We start from the raw sequence: 18,346 nt of genomic DNA, 5'->3' as shown, positions 1-18,346 counted from the left end.
TTGGAAGGAGCAGCAAGAGGAATACAGCACAAACACAGGGACATAGAGGACAGAAGTGACAAGTGACTAAAATAAAAGAGAGTTAAAGAAAAATTGAAGATAACATGTTAGAGAAGAACATATTTTAAGCTCTAGATTCAAATAAATAAGATTTGAGTCTTATTCTATTTCTGTAAAATATATTTTGTTAAAAGGGTGCACTGTGCTGCTATAAACATATGTGTGCATGTGTCTTTTTAGCAGCATGATTTATAATCCTTTGGGTATATACCCAGTAATGGGATGGCTGGGTCAAATGTATTTCTAGTTCTAGATCCCTGAGGAACCGCCACACTGACTTCCACAATGGTTGAACTGGTGTACAGCGGCACTATTCATGATAGCAAAGACTTGGAACCAACCTAAATGTCCAACAATGATAGACTGGATTAAGAAAATGTGGCACATATACACCATGGAATACTATGCAGCCATAAAAAATGATGAGTTCATGTCCTTTGTAGGGACATGGATGAAACTGGAAACCATCATTCTCAGCAAACTGTCGCAAGGACAAAAACCCAACACCACATGTTCTCACTCATAGGTGGGAATTGAACAATGAGAACACATGGACACAGGAAGGGGAACATCACACACCAGGGACTGTTGTGGGGTGGGGGGAGGGGGGAGGGATAGCATTAGGAGATACACCTAATGCTAAATGACGAGTTAATGGGTGCAGCACACCAACATGGCACATGGATACATATGTAACAAACCTGCACGTTGTGCATATGTACCCTAAAACTCAAAGTATAATAATAAAATTTTTTTAAAAAAGGGTGCACTGTATGCCATAGAAAACTGATCCAGAAAAGTCAACAGCAATGCTTATTGAAGCAAAATTACTCCATCTTGGAAGAAAAAAAAAGAGAGAGAAAGAAAGACAGCAAATGTAATCAGATTTTTCAACAGCAACTCTTGATTCCAGAAGACAACGGAGTAACATATTTAGGATACTTAAAGAATAAAAAAAGATGAGCCATGGATTTTATGTGCTACCAAACTGACCAGCAATATAGAGTCCACAGACAAATTGCCATTAACATGTAACAAATATTGTTTCCATGAGCCTCTTCTTGAGAAGACTGTCTAGAGATAAGCTTCAGACAGCCAAAATGACCAGAGCAGCATTAGTATAAGGGACTAGTAGCAAGCATTATATATTTGTCTATAGAGCCAAGACTGAATAATGGCTCTAAGAGAGGCAAGACAGTATCATATGTTATGGAAGCTCCTCAGCTTACCATGGGATTACATCCTGATAAACCTATTGTTAAGTTGAAAATACCATAGGTCAAAATGCATTTAGTACACCTAACCTACCAAACATTATAGTTTAGCCTAGCCTTTCTTAAATGTGTTCAGAACACTTATATTAGCCTACAGTTGGGTAAAATCATCTGGCAGCACAGTATATTATAGAGTATCAGCTGTTTACCCTTGTGATCATGTGGCTGACTGGCAGCTACAGCTGGCAAGAGTGTTGTACTGCTTTCTACTGTATGTCTGTTGCTTTCACACTGTCATAAAGTTGGAAAATCCTAAGTTGGGGATTGTTTGAGCTCTGAAAATGTAGGTATAGTACCATTATCAAAAAATGGTGAGAGAATAGGAGAGTATATGAAAGGTAAAATAAGCTCACTGATCACTTAATAGGTACTGGTTGGGAATTAAAGAATGATATTTCAAATTAAATGCTGGTGGGGAGGAAAGGTAGAAATGTAAGAAAAGGTTATCAGGTAATTTCCATACTGTTCGTAGTAGGGGACCAAGAGAATATAGCCCAAAAAAAGTATGAAGGAAGGGAGAGTAATGGTATTATATAAAGGCCTTACTGTATAGATACAATACAAGCCTTCCTAAATACCAAAAGATAACCTGAAAAGAGACAGTATGCAAATAAGATAGACAATATAGTAAAAGGATACACATGTACACATATTAAACAGATGGATTCAAGGGACCAAGGACAAACAATTATATCCATAATTGCAAATGTTCTTACCTTAACTATTAAAAGAACAAGATTTTCAAATTGTTTAACAAAGCATAGCCAAACATTGTGCTGTATTCAAGAAATATCCAAATAAAATTTAACAAGATTTAAGGTAAAAATAAAAGAATGGATAAAGCATACAAGGCAAATACAAATAAGAGAGCAAAGTTTATGATCTCCATACCTAACAAGGAAAGACTTAGATCAAAAGGCTTGACATGACAAAGAAATATACTTTAAAATGCTAAAGACTACAGTTTACAATAAATTTGTAATAATTATTAGTATTTATGTATCCAGTAACTCAGAAACAAATGTCATAAAGCAGAGACTAAGGGAGATTCAGAGAAACAGATTAAAATATACCACATAATACCAGACAAAAAATAAGGATATAAAAGACCTAAATAGCATAATCAGTAAGGTAGATCTTATTAGATATATCAAACTCTGAACTTTGATAATAGAAAATACAGCTTTTCATCATTTGAACATAGAATATTCATTCGTGAAAATTATATCAGAGCAGTGAACAAATTCCAAGGAAGAAAATAGAAGTAGCATTTTCTGGCGAGAATGCAAAATAATAATAATAATAATAAATAACAATATAAAAGCCCTCCCACCTGGAAATTCTAAAACATGTCATTTAAACAGCTACTGAGTCAAAGGGAAAATAAAAAATTTAGAATTTCTTGAAGATACATGAAAACAAAATAACAGTCTGTAGAACAGACTAAAACAATTTTCAGAGAAATTTTCATAGCATTAAGTACTGTATCAGTAAAAATGAAAAATAAGAAGAAAAGATATAAATTAAACACCCAAAACCAGGATGAAAAAATAAACCAAACTAAAAGCAAAAGAATTAACAAAGAAAAAAATGCATTAACTATACAGAAAATCAGTAGAAACAGTGAATCCAAAAGTTGAGTTTGAGGTATATATCAATAAAATAGATACGTCATTAGCTAACCTAATAAAGGAAAAGGAGATTGCCAAAATAAAATTCAAAAGGCAGGGGGACATGACCATAAAAATAGGAAGTTTAGAGAATCAGACTACTTTGACCAAAACATATAATTTATTCAAATACGTTTGGAAACTTAGGTGAAATAATATTTTTTAGAAAATTACAATGCAGAAAAAATGCTGCATTGTAGTTTTCTAAAAAATATTATTTCTCAGTAGAAACAGCATCTAAATCAGAAAGAGTGCCATAGAAGAAATGGAAAAAATAGTTAACTCCAACCAAAAAGCACACTAGGCCCAGATGACTTCACAGAGGACTTTTACAAACCGTTAAGACCAAAAATTTCCAATGCTGCTATATTTCAGAGTATCAAAAAAAGAAAATGTATTTTACAAAGAAAACATATCATTGTTCCCCGAATCTGAAAAAATTGGCATGAAAAAATAAAACTACTAACCTATTTCTCTTGTTAACAATTCAAAAGTGATAAAATAGTAGCAAACATAATCTAACAGCATATTTTGAAAAATACATCATGACTAAAAGGCTATTCTAGGAATACTGAATTGATTTACTATTTGGAAACCATTAATATCATCCTTCATATTGATAGAGGGGAAAAATCATATAATCATATCCAGACTTGTGCAAACATTGGATATATTCAATACCAACTTAGGTTAAGACCTCTAAGAATTGATACTTTTCTTAGCACAATAACACACACACACACACACACACACACACACACACACACACACACACAACACACACACACACACACACACACACACACACACACACACACACACACATCACTTAGCAGAAAAGCCAGGACCTTACTAGGTGCCTTCTAAATGCTTTTCCACTGAAGTCAAGAACCAGACAAGAATGTCCACTCTACTACTACTCAACATGAGTGTGAATGTATTAATATAGACAAAGGTATTCAGACTGCCTACTGTATCTAATAAAATCATATGTCTGGAAAACCCAAAAGAATCCATGGAAAAGCAACTACAAAGAATACAAGAATTTAGTCAAATAACATTAAAAGTTAATACACATGTAAAAGTAATATTCCAGTTAGGATGTAGTAGGTCAAGGCAGGTCAGTGCATTACAATAACGTGAATGAACCAGATAAACTTCTAAAATCATGTTTTTAAAGCTATAACAAAACTAGGCAAGCAACAAGATATGAAAGAACTAGATTGCTAGTGACAGAAGAACCTTTCCAAAGTGAGCTGGTGATTGCCAGCTGTGTCTCCCTGCCTATGCCCCCAGCGCTTGTTGGTTCAGGGTATGAGCTAAGAACTGGCCTTAGCCTAGGGAGAAAGCCATTACTGAGGAAGAAGAGAAAATAGTAAAGCTTTTAGCAGTTGTTCAAGGTGGAATTAACAAATTGAAAATCAAAGACGTGACCAGTTTTTTTACAAGGAGCATTTTGATTAGAACTAAGACCACACAGGAGTCTGGGGGATTAGGCTCAAAACTTAGGAAAGGTAGAGTGAAATCTCTCCATCTTGCACTGCTTAGGAAATAAGGAGATGCTGGGTGACAGAGCCAGCCATAAGCATATGGCTTTTTCCCCTCAAGATTTTCATCTTGATACTACTCGGATGGGAGACTGAAGTGAGCTGGGGATCTCTAACAGGAAAAAGTCTTTTGGGCTGAGGAGACAAACACCTACCTACTAGACACCTGAGGTCATTTCTGTTCCTCAGTTGTGGCACTCTGGGGATTCTGATTAGGTCTAGATTAGTTCCTTATCTAGCATTAGGTCTAGGTTAGTTCCTAATCAGAATTCCCGGAGTGCCACAGCAGAGGAGCAGGAATGACCCAGACAGATTGAGTCTTGCCAAACTCTATGCCCCAACCTAACTCATTATCAGGCAGGAATGAGTTGATCAGTTTTCCGACTTATTTGAACAGAATGAAGGGAAAAACTGCCCTGATGAAGTATAATATCTGGAGCCACTGTGGTTCTTTTATACAGAAAGACCAGAATACAATTTTTAGAAAAAAAAAAAAAACTAGATATGCAAAGAAGCAAGAATGTATGGTTGATAATAAGGCAAAGTGCAGACAATAGGAGTAGATTTACAGATAATAGAGATACTATACTCGACAAGGACTTTAAGATAACTACAATTAATATATCCACAAAAATAAGGGAAAAGATGAAGAAAGTAGATGAAAAAAGTACCTTTTCACCAGAGAACTAAAAACTACTTTAAAAATCAGATAAGCATTCTAGAACTTAAAAATACAGTAATGAAAACTCATTGAATGGGTTTAATAACAGATTGAACAGAGCACAGCCCAGAATTGGTGAACTAGAAAAATATACAGACAGAACCACAGAGAAAATAAGGGAGTGTGGAGATTGATAAGAGCATAAGAAACGTGATGGAAAAACTCCAAAGATCTAACATACATATAATTAGGGTCTGGGAGATAGAGAAGTAACAGAATCGGGCAGAAGTGATATTTGAAGAAATGGGCTAGAATGTTCCAAAATGGATGAAAGGTAGCCTACAGATTCTAGAAGCTCAGCAGACCCCAAGCAGAATAGGTGCAATGAAAAGCACAGCTAGGAAAATTAAAAGCTTAAGAGCCAGGAAGAAAAATATAATTTCTGTATCAGTTACCTGTTGTTACAAACAAACAAATGGCTGTTTACCATTACAGAACTTAACAGCCATTTATTTATTTGTAATTCTGCTATCTGGGCTGGGCTCAGCCAGGCACTTCTTCTGCTGATCTCACCTGAAGTCACTTATGTTGCTGGAGCTACACACCCAAGAGCTGTTGACTCTCATGTTTGGTGCCTCTGGGGAAGCCTGGAAGAGTGGGAGCTGTCCAGGCTCCATCTCTACATGGTCTCTTAGGTAGCATGTGATCCCTGCAAGTCCATCTGGTCTCTCCAGCTCCACATGGTCTCTCTGGCACAGTAATAAGCACGTGATGGATCAGGGCTTCAGAAGGGTAAAAAACAGAATCTGCTTGGCTTCTCAAAGCCTAGAAACTCGTACAGCATCATTTCAACTGCATTCTTGTTGGTCAGAGCCAGTCATCACAAAGCCAGCTGAGATTCAAGGAAACAGATAGGACTTCACTTCTTGATAAGACATGGGTGAAGAGAAGGGCAGATAGAATTTTAGGGCATCTCTCATTTGCCTGAGTTTTCCTACTGGCTCAAATTGCTTAAATTCCTCCTACATGCAAAATGACACCCACCCCAAGAACCCCACAGTCCCATCCAATTATGGCATCAGGCTCAGAGTCTACTTGTGTACAGTAGTTCCCCCTCAACTGTGGTTTCACTTTCCACAGTTTTCAGTTACCCACAGTAAACTGAGGTTCAAAAATAGATGAGTACAGTATAATAAGACATTTTGAGGTAGACGAAGATGTAGATCACATCCATACAACTTCTATTACAGTATATTATTTTAATTGTTCTGTTTTATTATTAATCTCTTACTGTGTCTAATTTATAAATTAAACTTTATCATAGGGATGTATATAGGAAAAAATAATAGTTTGTATAAGGTTCGGTACTATCCACAGTTTCAGGCATACACTGGGGGTCTTGGAACATATTCCCCTCAGATAAGAGAGGATTCCTGTGTATGGAAGAGGCTCCTGAGATACAGCTTCTCTTCATCTGTAAACCTATGAATTAAAAAAAAGTTGTTGGTCTTATCCACCCCTGCACATACAACGTACATTATTATGGCAAGGATACGATGTCACATCAATTGACTAAATTTACAAGAGAGGAAATTGAAGGCATGTAGCAATCCCATGGAAGTTGTGAAATCCATCTGGCTACATGTCACCAATTCCCCCAATTCCAGGGGTGGGGAACATTTGATTAGTCTATTTTGGTTCTCTGACGTTGGCTCCCTGTTCTGTTTCTCAGTTTTTGACTTTTTTCTTTGAGCTGTCTTTCCTTTTCCATGAGAAATGTCCTGTTTTTGTAGCTGAATAGCTTTCTCAGCCTGCTTCTAGGCTCTGTCCCAACTGGCACAGTTATCCACACTGGCACAACTTCTTTAAAAAGCTTTGTGGACTTTCAAATTATAAACCACTCACTCCACCAGAGAGAAGCCACACCCACAAATTTCTTCAAGAAGTCCTCTATGTACTTTGAATGTGAATCAGGGATGATACCCTTTAGAGTCTTAGATGCCTTTTGTCTAACTGAGAGCATCAGCTGGGCACTGGCTTAAATCTTTCTGAAGTACAGGTGGTCATCAACTTATGATGGTTCAACTTAGAATTCTTTTACTTTAGGATGGTATGAAAGCTGTATGCACTCAGTAGCAACCATACTTCGAGTACCCATACAGCCATTCTATTTTTTACATTCAGTACAGTATTCAGTAAATCATGAGATACTCAGCACTTCATTATAAAATAGGCTTTGTGTTAAATGATTTTGTTCAACTATAACATAATGTAAGTGTTCTGAGCACGTTTAAGCAATGACAGGTTAAGCTATGATGTATGGTAGGTTAGGTGTACTGCATGCATTTCAACTTAATATTTTCAGCTTACGATGGGTTTATCAAGACGTAACCCCATTGTAAGTCAGGGAGCATCTGTAGTAGTAACAGGGTTGTATTGCATGTGCTTTATTTTATCTTGACCCTGAGACCATAGTCATACTGTTAACACCCTGGATTTTTTTTTTTTTTAACTTCAGAACCTTTTGCTGGAGAAGCTGGTAACGACAAAGTTTTATTTTGTAACCCTGCAAGTCCCAGGTTGAAAGTATTTTCCTCTCAATTCTGCTTGAAACTGAGCAGTTCCTTGTTTAGTTCTTCTCTCTTTTAATACCTTTCTACAGGTGTTTTTTGAAAAATTGCTTATCACTTTCAGCATTTTTCCTGGAAACCTTAGCCAGATCTATAACTTCACTAGGTCCTTTTTTTGTCTTCCAAGATACAGTCTCACTTGTTTTGTCAGTAGATTACATGGCTTCTGTCCAGCCTGAAATACCAATTTCCTCAGTGGTTTTCCAGCCACCATTAGTAGTCTCTTTGCTGCTCTTCCACCAAATGTCTACAACCCAGTCCCCAAACTAGTGCTACATGTCCTAAGTTTCTATCATGGCAATGCTCTATTTAAATATCAAATACTATTTCAGTTATCTTTTACTGCCTAACAAATCACCCCAAAATTTACTACCTTAAAACAAAACTATTCTTTGCTGAAGATTCTACAGTCTGAACTGGACTCAGCTGGGCATTTCTTCTGGTCTCACCTGGAGTCACTTGTGCAACTGCAGCCATGTGGGGGACTCCACCAAAGATGGCTTTGCTCAAATGTCTGGGGCCTCAACTGGGGTGGCTGCATTAGCTGGGGCACAGCTGCAGTTCCCTCTCCAGCAGGGTCCTGGGCCATTTCACATGATGGCTGAGGGCTCCAAGAGGGTGAAAGCAGAAGCATCCAGGCCAGGCCTCTTAGAGCCTGTGCGTAAAACTGAAGCAGCACTGCTTCATCCATGCTGCCCTTCAAAGCAAGTCCTGGGGCCTGCTCAGAATTACAGGCATGAAAATATCCTCTACCCGATGGTAGTGACAAAGAATATGTGGCCCATCGTTAATTCACCAGTTGCCTTCACAGTTGCAACAATGAGACTGTTAGCTTCTAAACAGAAATGATAGAAAGTGGAAGCCATTGTAACAACATGTTTAAAGTGCTAGACTAAGGAAACTGCAAGCTTAGAATTCTAAACCAGCCAAAATGTTCTTAAAAGATTAAGGCAAGACAAGTATGTGTTCAAACAAACAAAAACAGAGAGAATTTGGCACCAGTAGGCCTGCACTGAAAAATTAAAGGAAGTTTATCAGGAAAATAATCCCAGATAGAAATATGGACTTGGAAGAAAGAATGAAGAACACTGGGAAGCATATGTAAATGAATAGTAACTATACAAAATAATAATTGTACACCCTGAGGAGTTTCAATTTTATGTACTGTATATCTAAAATTTATGGTAGCAATAACGTAAATGATGAGAGGGAAGCAGATAGAGTTTAAAACTCCTAAGGCTTAATTGGTATCAGCCAAATAGTAAAAGTAATAATTTGCATTGGCTTTAATAAGTTAAAAAGCATGTTTTAAGCTCTAGGCTAACAACTAAAAATTATTTTAAAATGTAACTTAATAGAAGGAAAATGGAATCATGTAGAACATTTGATTAATCCAAAAGAAGTCAAGGAAGATAAAGGTACATAAAAGTAGACCACAAATAGTACAATGGCAAATATAGACCCAAGTACATCAGTAGTTAAATGGAGGAAGACTGTGTAACTTAAGAATTAAATGTGGGCTAGATTAAAAAAAAAAAAAAAACCAGCTATATAACTATACCCTTGTCAGAAAAAGTAAACTTTATAATAAGAAGCACTGGTGAAGTTAAAGTGGAATATTTTATAACAGTAAAGGGATCTGTGGCAGGCTGAATAGTGCCCCCCCCACAAAGATATCCACGTTCTAATCCCGGGAACCTGTGAAAACTATACACATATACAGTATGGAAAGAAGAGGACTTTGCAGATAAAATTGAGGATCTGGAGATGGAGCGATTACCCTGGATTATCCAGTTGGGTCCTAAAGCCAATCACATGTATTCTTACAAAGAAGGAGACAGAGAGACTTAATCCAAAAGAGGAGAAGGCTGTGTGACAATAGAGGCAGAGTTATGCAGCCACAAGCCAAGGAATGCCAGTGGCCAAAAGAAACCAGAAGAGGGAAGTAACAGATTCTCTAGATCCTCTGAAGGGAGCACAGCCCTGCTGACACATTGACCTTGACCCAATGATACTGATTTTGGACCTCCTGCCTTAAGAGCTGTGAAAGAATACATTTTTATTATTTTAAACCACCAAGTATGTGTTAATTTGTCACAGTAGCTATAGGAAAGTAATATAGATTTAATTCATAAGGTAGGTATGTTCTGTAAACTGTGTGCACCTAAGAACATAGTCTAAAATATATAAGGTAAACATTGACATAACTGGCAGAAGAAATAGACATATTCCCAATCAAAGTAGATTTGAATAAAATTATAATAACTGATAGCAGTTATTATTATAGCAGACCAAAAACACCACAATTACAAACTGGACCTAGCTGACATATATAAGCACTGCATCCAGCTGTGACAAAATTCTTTTTTTTTTTTTTTTTTTTTGAGACAGAGTCTCACTCTGTTGCCCAGGCTGGAGTGCAGTGGTGCTATCTTGGCTCACAGCAACCTCCGCCTCCCAGGTTCAAGTGATTCTCCTGCCTCAGCCTCCCAAGTAGCTGGGACTACAGGCATGCGCCACCACACCCAGCTAATTTTTATGTGTTTTAGTAGAGACAGGGTTTCACCATATTGGCCAGGCTGGTCTTGAACTCCTGACCTCGTGATCCACCCGCCTCGGCCTCCCAAAGTGCTGGGATTACAGGTGTGAGCCACCGTGCCTGGCCCAAAATTCATTCTTTTACATGCACAAGGAAGGAACGTTTATCATATGTGAACACTTAACATATGACTGAGCCATAAAAAAGGCCTCAACAAATTTCCAAAGATTTAAATTTCTTAGCGTGGAAATGGATATTGACCAATACAGATTAAGCCATAAATCAGTACAGTTATCATACAAAAATAAATAGCTTTCATATATACAATTAAAAAAACAAAGTTGTAAGAGAATTTTAAAAGAAAATACCTTAGGCAATTTTTTTTTTAAACTCCAAAATTTAAAACTCTTCTGAAAAATGCAAAACTAGGCTTGAACAAATGGAAAGACTTAACCATGTTCTTGCATGTGGAGTCTCAGCATCATACAATGTCAATTCTCTTAAGTTAGTTTGTCATTTTAATGCAATAACAATAAAAATGCCATGTTTTTTTCTGGTGCCAGGCAAGCTATTAATAATTGTTTAAGTTTATCTCAAAGAAGAAACAATCAAGAATAATTAGGGAAACTGAAAAAAAGAACAGTGGGAGAAGAGGAGGATTTAACCTAGAAGACATTAAACGTACATGAAGCCTTTAATTAATTTAGTTTGATATTGCTGCATGAATGCACAAACCAATGGGAAAGAATAGAAAACTAATTGCATATGGCAATTTTGAATACTGTAAAGGCAGCATCTCATCAGTGAAAGGAAATGTATGTTTTGATGCTAAATAGGGGAAAAGATAAAATTATATCTATTCCACAGGGCGTGGTGTCTCCTGCCTATAATCCTAGCACTTTGGGAGGCCGAGGCGGGTGGATCACCTGAGGTCAGGAGTCCGAGACCAGTCTGGCCAACATGATGAAACTTAATCTGTACTAAAAATACAAAAAAAAAGTTAGCTGGGCGTGGTGGTGCACGCCTGTAATCCCGGCTACTCAGGAGGGTGGGGCAGAAGAATCGCTTGAACCTGGGAGGCGGAGGTTGCAGTGAGCTGGATCGTGCCACTGCACTCCAGCTTGGGCAATAGAGTGAGACTCCGTCTCAAAACAAAAAAAAATTACATCCATTCCTTCTACTACATACCAAGATAAGTTTTAAATGGATCAGAGATTAAAATAAATGTAACAAAATGACTTCCTACAAGTACAGATAAAACGCATGGGAATTTCTCTGTAACTTGGATGTAGGGAAAATTTCCTAATTGACTCAAAATTCACACACACTAAGGAAAAAGGTGAATAACTAAATTTTTTTTAAAAACTTGCATTTCAAACAAGCACAATGAACAAAATGAAAAGCTGGGAACAGTATTTTCAAATTATATTACAGATAAAGAGATTTTAAACCTAATTTCTAAGGAGCTTTTACAAGGAAGGAAGAAGGTCAACAATCTTAGAAAAATGGACTAGATGCAGCAGAAAAGAAAATGAAAGCAGAAAATTATGGAAAATTGTCAAATGGAATGATAAAGAGGAAAAAAATGGAAATACAAGCTTTTTTTTAAAAAGAGAGAATGATCTGCTACAATACAGGAGGCTGATCTGGGCAGAGAAACCAACAGCCTTTAGAAGTCATGCTAGGCTAGAGAAATAAGATTGGATACTAGAAGGGCTAAGGTCCTGCTGAGAAGGGAAAGACAGAGATGTGAACCTAGTACCCTTCACAATACATTGGCAAATTCTGAAGCTACAAAACACAGGAGACCAGAAAGCCAAGTAGAAAGCTGTGAAAAACCGTTTTTAGGAGGCTAGTATTAGAGTTCAAGACCCAGCATTGAGGACAGGAGGCTTTTGGTGACTATCCGGGGATTTCATTTGGAAAGTCTGGAGATTTGTGCCTTTTAAGAAGGGACAAAACTAAGGGTAAGTGAACTTTGGGTCTAGGAATGGCAAGACCAGCAAGAAGATCACCATTGCCAACTGTGGCCTTTACACAATGGCATAGCAGCCCAAATTCAGTCCAGCTGTTGAATTAAGTTTATGGTCTACCTGCCAAGCTAAAGAATGTATGAATGCTCTCTTTAGAAGATAACATCATATGGAGCCTCTACAACTTCTTAGAAACAATGTCAAGCCTTTAGTAAAATTATACTAGACATTCAAGAGATGGGACTGAAAACCAAGAGAAAGGGCAGACATTAGAAATATACCCACAGATGATTCAGGCAGTGGAGTTAAGACCAGGACTTGAGATAACAATGATAATGTGTTCAAGAAAATAGAAGATAGGGAGAAAATAAATAAAAGGGAAATTTCCCGCCAGATAATTGGAACTTGTGGGGGTAAAAAGAATCAAATGGTTATTCTAGAGCTGAGAATTGCAATAACTGACATTAAGAACTCTATTGATGGGTATAAAATCAAATTAGACAATGGCAAGCCCAAAAATAAACCCTCATATATATAGTCAAATGATTTTCCACAAGGGTGCCAAGACCATTCAATGGGGAAAAGATGGTCTCTTCAACAAGTGGTGTTAGGAAAACTGTATATTCGTATGCAAAAGAATAAAGTTAGACTCTTATATCATATGCAAAAGTTAACTCAAAATGGTCCAAAGACCTAAGTATAAGACCTAAAACTGTACAACTCTTGGAAGAAAACATAGGAAAAAAGCATTAAGACAATATATGTATTTCTTGGTTATGACACCAAAAGCACAGGCAACAAATGTAAAAATAGACAAATTGGACTATATTAAAGTTTCTGGGCATCAGAGGACACAATTAACAGAGTGAAAAGACAGCCTACAGACTAGGAGAAAATATTTGCAAGTCATACATCTAATAAAGGGTTAATATCCAAATTATATAAACCACTTGTACAAATTAAAAACAAAATAACCCAATTAAAAAATATACAAAGAACTTGAATAGTCATTTCTCTAAAGATGATATGCAAACAGCCAACAAGCATATGCAAATATGCTCAGTACCACAAATCATCAGGAAAATGCAAATCAAACCACAACGAGATACCACGTCATACCAATTAGGATGGCCACTATTAAAAACAAAATTAATAAGCATTGGCAAGGATGTAGAAATTGGAATGCCTATGCACTGTTGGTGGGAATATAAAATGATGCAGCTGGCTTTGCAGGCACTGCTGCCCCCCAACACCCCCTGTCACTAGGCCATGGTCATCCCCACTGTGCCCTTCAACATCACCATCAACAGCAAGCCCTTGGGACTCATCTCCTTTCGGCTATTTGCAGACAGATTTCCAAAGACAGGAGAAAACTTTCACACTCTGAACAACAAAGACAAAGGATTTGGTTATAAAGTTTCCTGCTTTCACAGAATTAGTCCACAGTTTATATGCCAGGGTGATGACTTCACACACCATAATGGCATTGGTGGCAAGTCCATCTACGGGGATAAATTTGATGATAAGAACTTTATTGTGAAGCATACAGGTCTTGGCATCTTGTCTGTGGCAAACGCTGGACCCAAAACAAATGGTTCCCAGTTTTTCATCTGCACTGCCATGGCCAAGTGGTGGGATGGCAAGCATGTGATCTTTGGCAAGGTGAAAGAGGGCATGAATATTGTGGAAGCCATGGAATGCTTTGGGTCCAGGAATGGCAAGACAAGCAAGAAGATCGCCATTGCCAACTGCAGACAGCTCTAATAAATTTGACTTGTGTTTTGTCTTAACCACCAGACCTTTCCTTTTGTAGCTCAGGAGAGCACCGTTCCACCCCATTTGCTCACAATATCCTATAATATTTGTGCTCTTACTGCAGTTCTTTGAGTTCTATATTTTCATTATATCCCTACACATATAGCTGGATTGCAGAGTTAAGTTTATGATTATGAAATAAAAACTAACAAAAAATGATGCAGCCACTATGGAAAACAGTATCACAGTTTCTCAAATAATTAAACATTGAATTACTATATGATTCAGCAATTCCACTCCTGGATATATATCCAAAAGAATTGAAAGCAGGATTCCAAAGAAATATTTGCACATCCGTGTTCATAGCCATACCATTCACAGTAGCCAAGAGGTGGAAGCCATCTGTGTGCCCATCCACAGATCAATGGATAAACAAAATATGGGATATACATACTATGAATACAGCCTTAAAAAGGAAGGAAATTCCAACACATGCTACAACATGGAGGAATCTTCAGGAATTACGTTAAGTGAAATAAGCCAGTCACAAAAAGGCAAATACTGAATGATTCCACTTATGTGAGGTATCTAGAGTAGTCATATTCATAGAGACAGAAAATAGAATGATTGCTGCCAGCAACTGGGAGGAAGGAGGTGTGAAAAGTTATTTAATGGATATTGAGTTTCAATTTTCCCAGATGAAGAAGTTCTGAAGGTTGGTTACATGATGTGAATATACTAAATACTACTGAACTGTATACTTAGAATGGCTAAGATAAATTTTATGAGTTTTCACTACAATAACAAGTAGAACAGTAGAACAGATGATTAGTCACAGCAGAAAAGATGAAAGATAGGTCAAAACAGGTTATTAGAAAATATCCAAACTGAAGATGAAGAAGAAAATCATTTTTAGTAGAAAATATTCAAACTGATATATAAAGACATAAAGGAATTTGTGGAGGCAGAGGGGAGATAAGGGAATAAAGGACATGTGGGACACATCAAAAAAAAAAAAAAAATTCCAACATACAGAATCCCAGGAGAAGAGGAGAGAGAACAAGGCAGGAGCAATGTTTGAAGAGGTAATGGCTCAGAATTTATTTCCTAAGAATTTTCCATAGAATATTTCACAGACTCAAGAAAGTGTGTGATCCACAGATATAAATACAGAGAAGCCTTACTAGAACATCATAGCAAATTGCCAAAAACAAAAGACAGAGAATAGAATCTTAAAAGGTAGAGAAAAGAATTCACTTTCAAATGTCCAAGACTGACAGCTGACTTCTCAGCAGGAGCAATGGAACCAGAAGACAACAGAGTGACATTTCAATTGCTGGAAGAAAACAGCACCAACCTAGACCTCTGTACCCTGCAAATGTCCTTTAAAAATGAAGCAAATAAAGTAATCATTACATGTGTTATTGGCAAAATGATAGACCAATAGAACAGTGGAATAGAAGAGAGAGGCCAAGAATAAACCCTTACATAGATGGTAAAATGATTTTCTCAAAGGGCACCACAGAATTTGAATGAAGGAAGTAAAATCTCTATAATAAGTATGTCTGGAATGCATGGATATGCATATAGAAGAAAAAACCCATACCTCACATCATCCAGAAAAATCAACTTGAGATAAATTATAGACATAAAAGTAAAGCTAAAGCAATAAAGCTACCAGAGCAAAACATAAGATATTCACTTTAAGTTCTTGGTGTAGACAGAGACTTCTCAGAAAGCATGAACTATACAAGAAAAAAAAATTGATAAGTTGGACTTAATTAAAATTTCTCAGCTGGGCATGGTGGCTGACACCTCCAATCCCAGCACTTTGGGAGGCCAAGACAGAAGGATTACTTGAAGCCAGGAGTTCGAGACCAACCAGGGCAACATAGCAAGACCCCATCTCTACAAAAAATTTAAAAATTAGCCAGCAACGCCTGTAGTCCTAGCTACACAGGAGGCTGAGGTGGGAGGATTGCTTGAGCCCAGGACTTTGAGGATGTAATGAGCTATGATTGTGCCACTGCACTCCAGCTTAAAAAAAATTTAAATAAAATTTATCTTCAACAGACACTTAAGAAAATAGACACAGACTTAAAGAAAATATTCACAATACATATATCTGATGGACTTGAGTTCAAAATATATAAAGAACTACAATTTAGTAATTTTTAAAAAGACAACACAATTTTTTAAAGGTGAGTTTTGTGAATAGACATTTCACAAAACACGATATATGTATAGTAGTTACATTTTAAAAGTACCCGATGTATTAGTCATCTAGAAATGAAAAATAAAATCACAGTGAAATACCAGTTCATACCCTGTAGAAGGGCTACAGTGAAAAAGACTGATAATGGCAAACATTGGAGAGGATGTGGAGCAACTGGAACCCTCATATGTTGCTAGTGGGAGTAGAAAATAATATGATTATTTTGGAAAACAGTTTGTCAGTTTATTAAAGAGTTATATATACATGACCCAGTAATTTTGCTGCTAGAAATTTATCAAAGAGATATGAAAACATATGACCACAAAATACTTGGAAAAAAATATTTACAGCAGCTTTATTCATAATAGCCAATAAAACTGGTAACAGTGAGGTGCCCATCAATAGAAGAATAGGTAAACAGCGGTCTATTGAGACAGTGGATACTGTTCAGCAAAGAAGAACCAACATCCACAACATTGATGAATCTCAATATTATTCTCACAAAAGAAGTTGGTCACAAAAATATGCATAGTTAAAATTCTAACTATATGAAATTCTAGAATGGGGAAAATAACATAAGAATAGAAATCGGATCAGTGATTACTTCAGAAGTGTTGACTGGGATACCGCATGAAAGAACTTTCTGAAGTGTTGGATATTTCTGTGTCTTTGTTACTTAATTGTCAAAGGTGAATGTTACACTTAGGATCTGAGCATTTGTTTATGTAAGTTATACCTCACTCTTTAAAAATGAAAGTTAAATAAAGATTTTAGACCACTAAAAGCTGGAAGATGCATGTTACCAACAGATTGTACTAAAAAAATCACTAAAGGGTTTTTTCAGGCAGAAGGAAAACTATCCCACATGGAGGCTCAGAAATATAGGAAAGAACAAAAAGCCACAGAAAGGGTAAATGTTTGAGGAGACAGAGAAATGAGGATGGCTTTACAAAATAAGGAGAGTAACATCTTCCAAAGTAGAAATGTATAGCAACAATAATAAAACAATAAAAGGCAGATGGGAACTGAAATAAAAATGAAATATCATTGATAATAAAACAATAAAAGGCAGAAGGGAACTGTACTGACCACGTTAGGTAGTCCTAGGAGCAGTTAGACATTTCACATTCATGCCACTGCAGCAGCATCAGAGGCATACCTCCAGAGCGAGTCCTCACATAGCTCGCACCTTAGTCCAGGGGCCATTCTCTGCCCACCTGCATTTTCTGCCAAGTGTCAGTTCAGGTAGAAGGGAACAAATCAATTTGTTAATTATGGGAACTACCCTAACTTAGATACCCTAAGTTCCAAAAAAGAATCAGTATCTTTTGTAATAGCCTCATGAGCATAGAGTCCTGGAGAGGGACATGGCTTGGCTACAAGAACCCTGACACTCAGAAGCTCAAAGTTGTGGCTTTTCATCAGGTATTTGTAGTTTATTTACAATCATCTCAGTCCAGATAGGTTTACCAACCAGTGTTATTTTTTACCATATGTTACCTGTAACAGATATTAGATATTTAGGGAAATAAAGCTAGAAGTTTCATCCAACATTGTTTTCCGTTTTAGGCTCACGGACCAACTTCCATGACCTCGAGTTAAAACTTTAGGGCACATATACACCATGGAATACTGTGCAGCCATAAAAAATGATGAGTTCATGTCCTTTGTGGGGACATGGATGAAACTGGAAACCATCATTCTCAGCAAACTATCGCAAGGACAAAAAACCAAACACCGCATGTTCTCACTCATAGGTGGGAATTGAACAATGAGAACACATGGACACAGGAAGGGGAACATCACACTCCGGGGACTGTTGTGGGGTGGGGGGAAGGGGGAGGGATAGCATTAGGAGATATACCTAATGCTAAATGACAAGTTAATGGGTGCAGCACACCAACATGGCACATGGATACATATGTAACAAACCTGCACATTGTGCACATGTACCCTAAAACTTAAAGTATAATAATAACAAAATAAAATTTAAAAAAAATTTTTGAAAAAAAAAAAAACTTT

The 18,346-nt window shown here is 37.0% G+C and overlaps 2 protein-coding genes across 6 annotated transcripts in view; both read left to right on the top strand.

Moving 5' to 3' along the window:
- Positions 1–18,346, top strand: part of TTC17 (tetratricopeptide repeat domain 17) — a 126,669-nt gene that overhangs the window by 96,504 nt on the left and 11,819 nt on the right. The window lies entirely within an intron of this gene.
- On the top strand, positions 11,585–16,372 carry LOC116476339 (peptidyl-prolyl cis-trans isomerase A-like). Its single transcript, XM_058446929.1, has one exon. It carries the CDS (start codon positions 13,624–13,626, stop codon positions 14,116–14,118), a length of 495 nt encoding a protein of 164 aa, XP_058302912.1. The 5' UTR covers positions 11,585–13,623; the 3' UTR covers positions 14,119–16,372.

This window comes from Hylobates moloch, unplaced genomic scaffold, assembly GCF_009828535.3.
Source record: "Hylobates moloch isolate HMO894 unplaced genomic scaffold, HMol_V3 SCAFFOLD_11, whole genome shotgun sequence".
Taxonomy (NCBI): Eukaryota; Metazoa; Chordata; class Mammalia; order Primates; family Hylobatidae; genus Hylobates; species Hylobates moloch.
The sequence above is the reverse complement of the archived record's forward strand: the minus strand, read 5'-3'. Positions and strand labels throughout refer to the sequence as shown.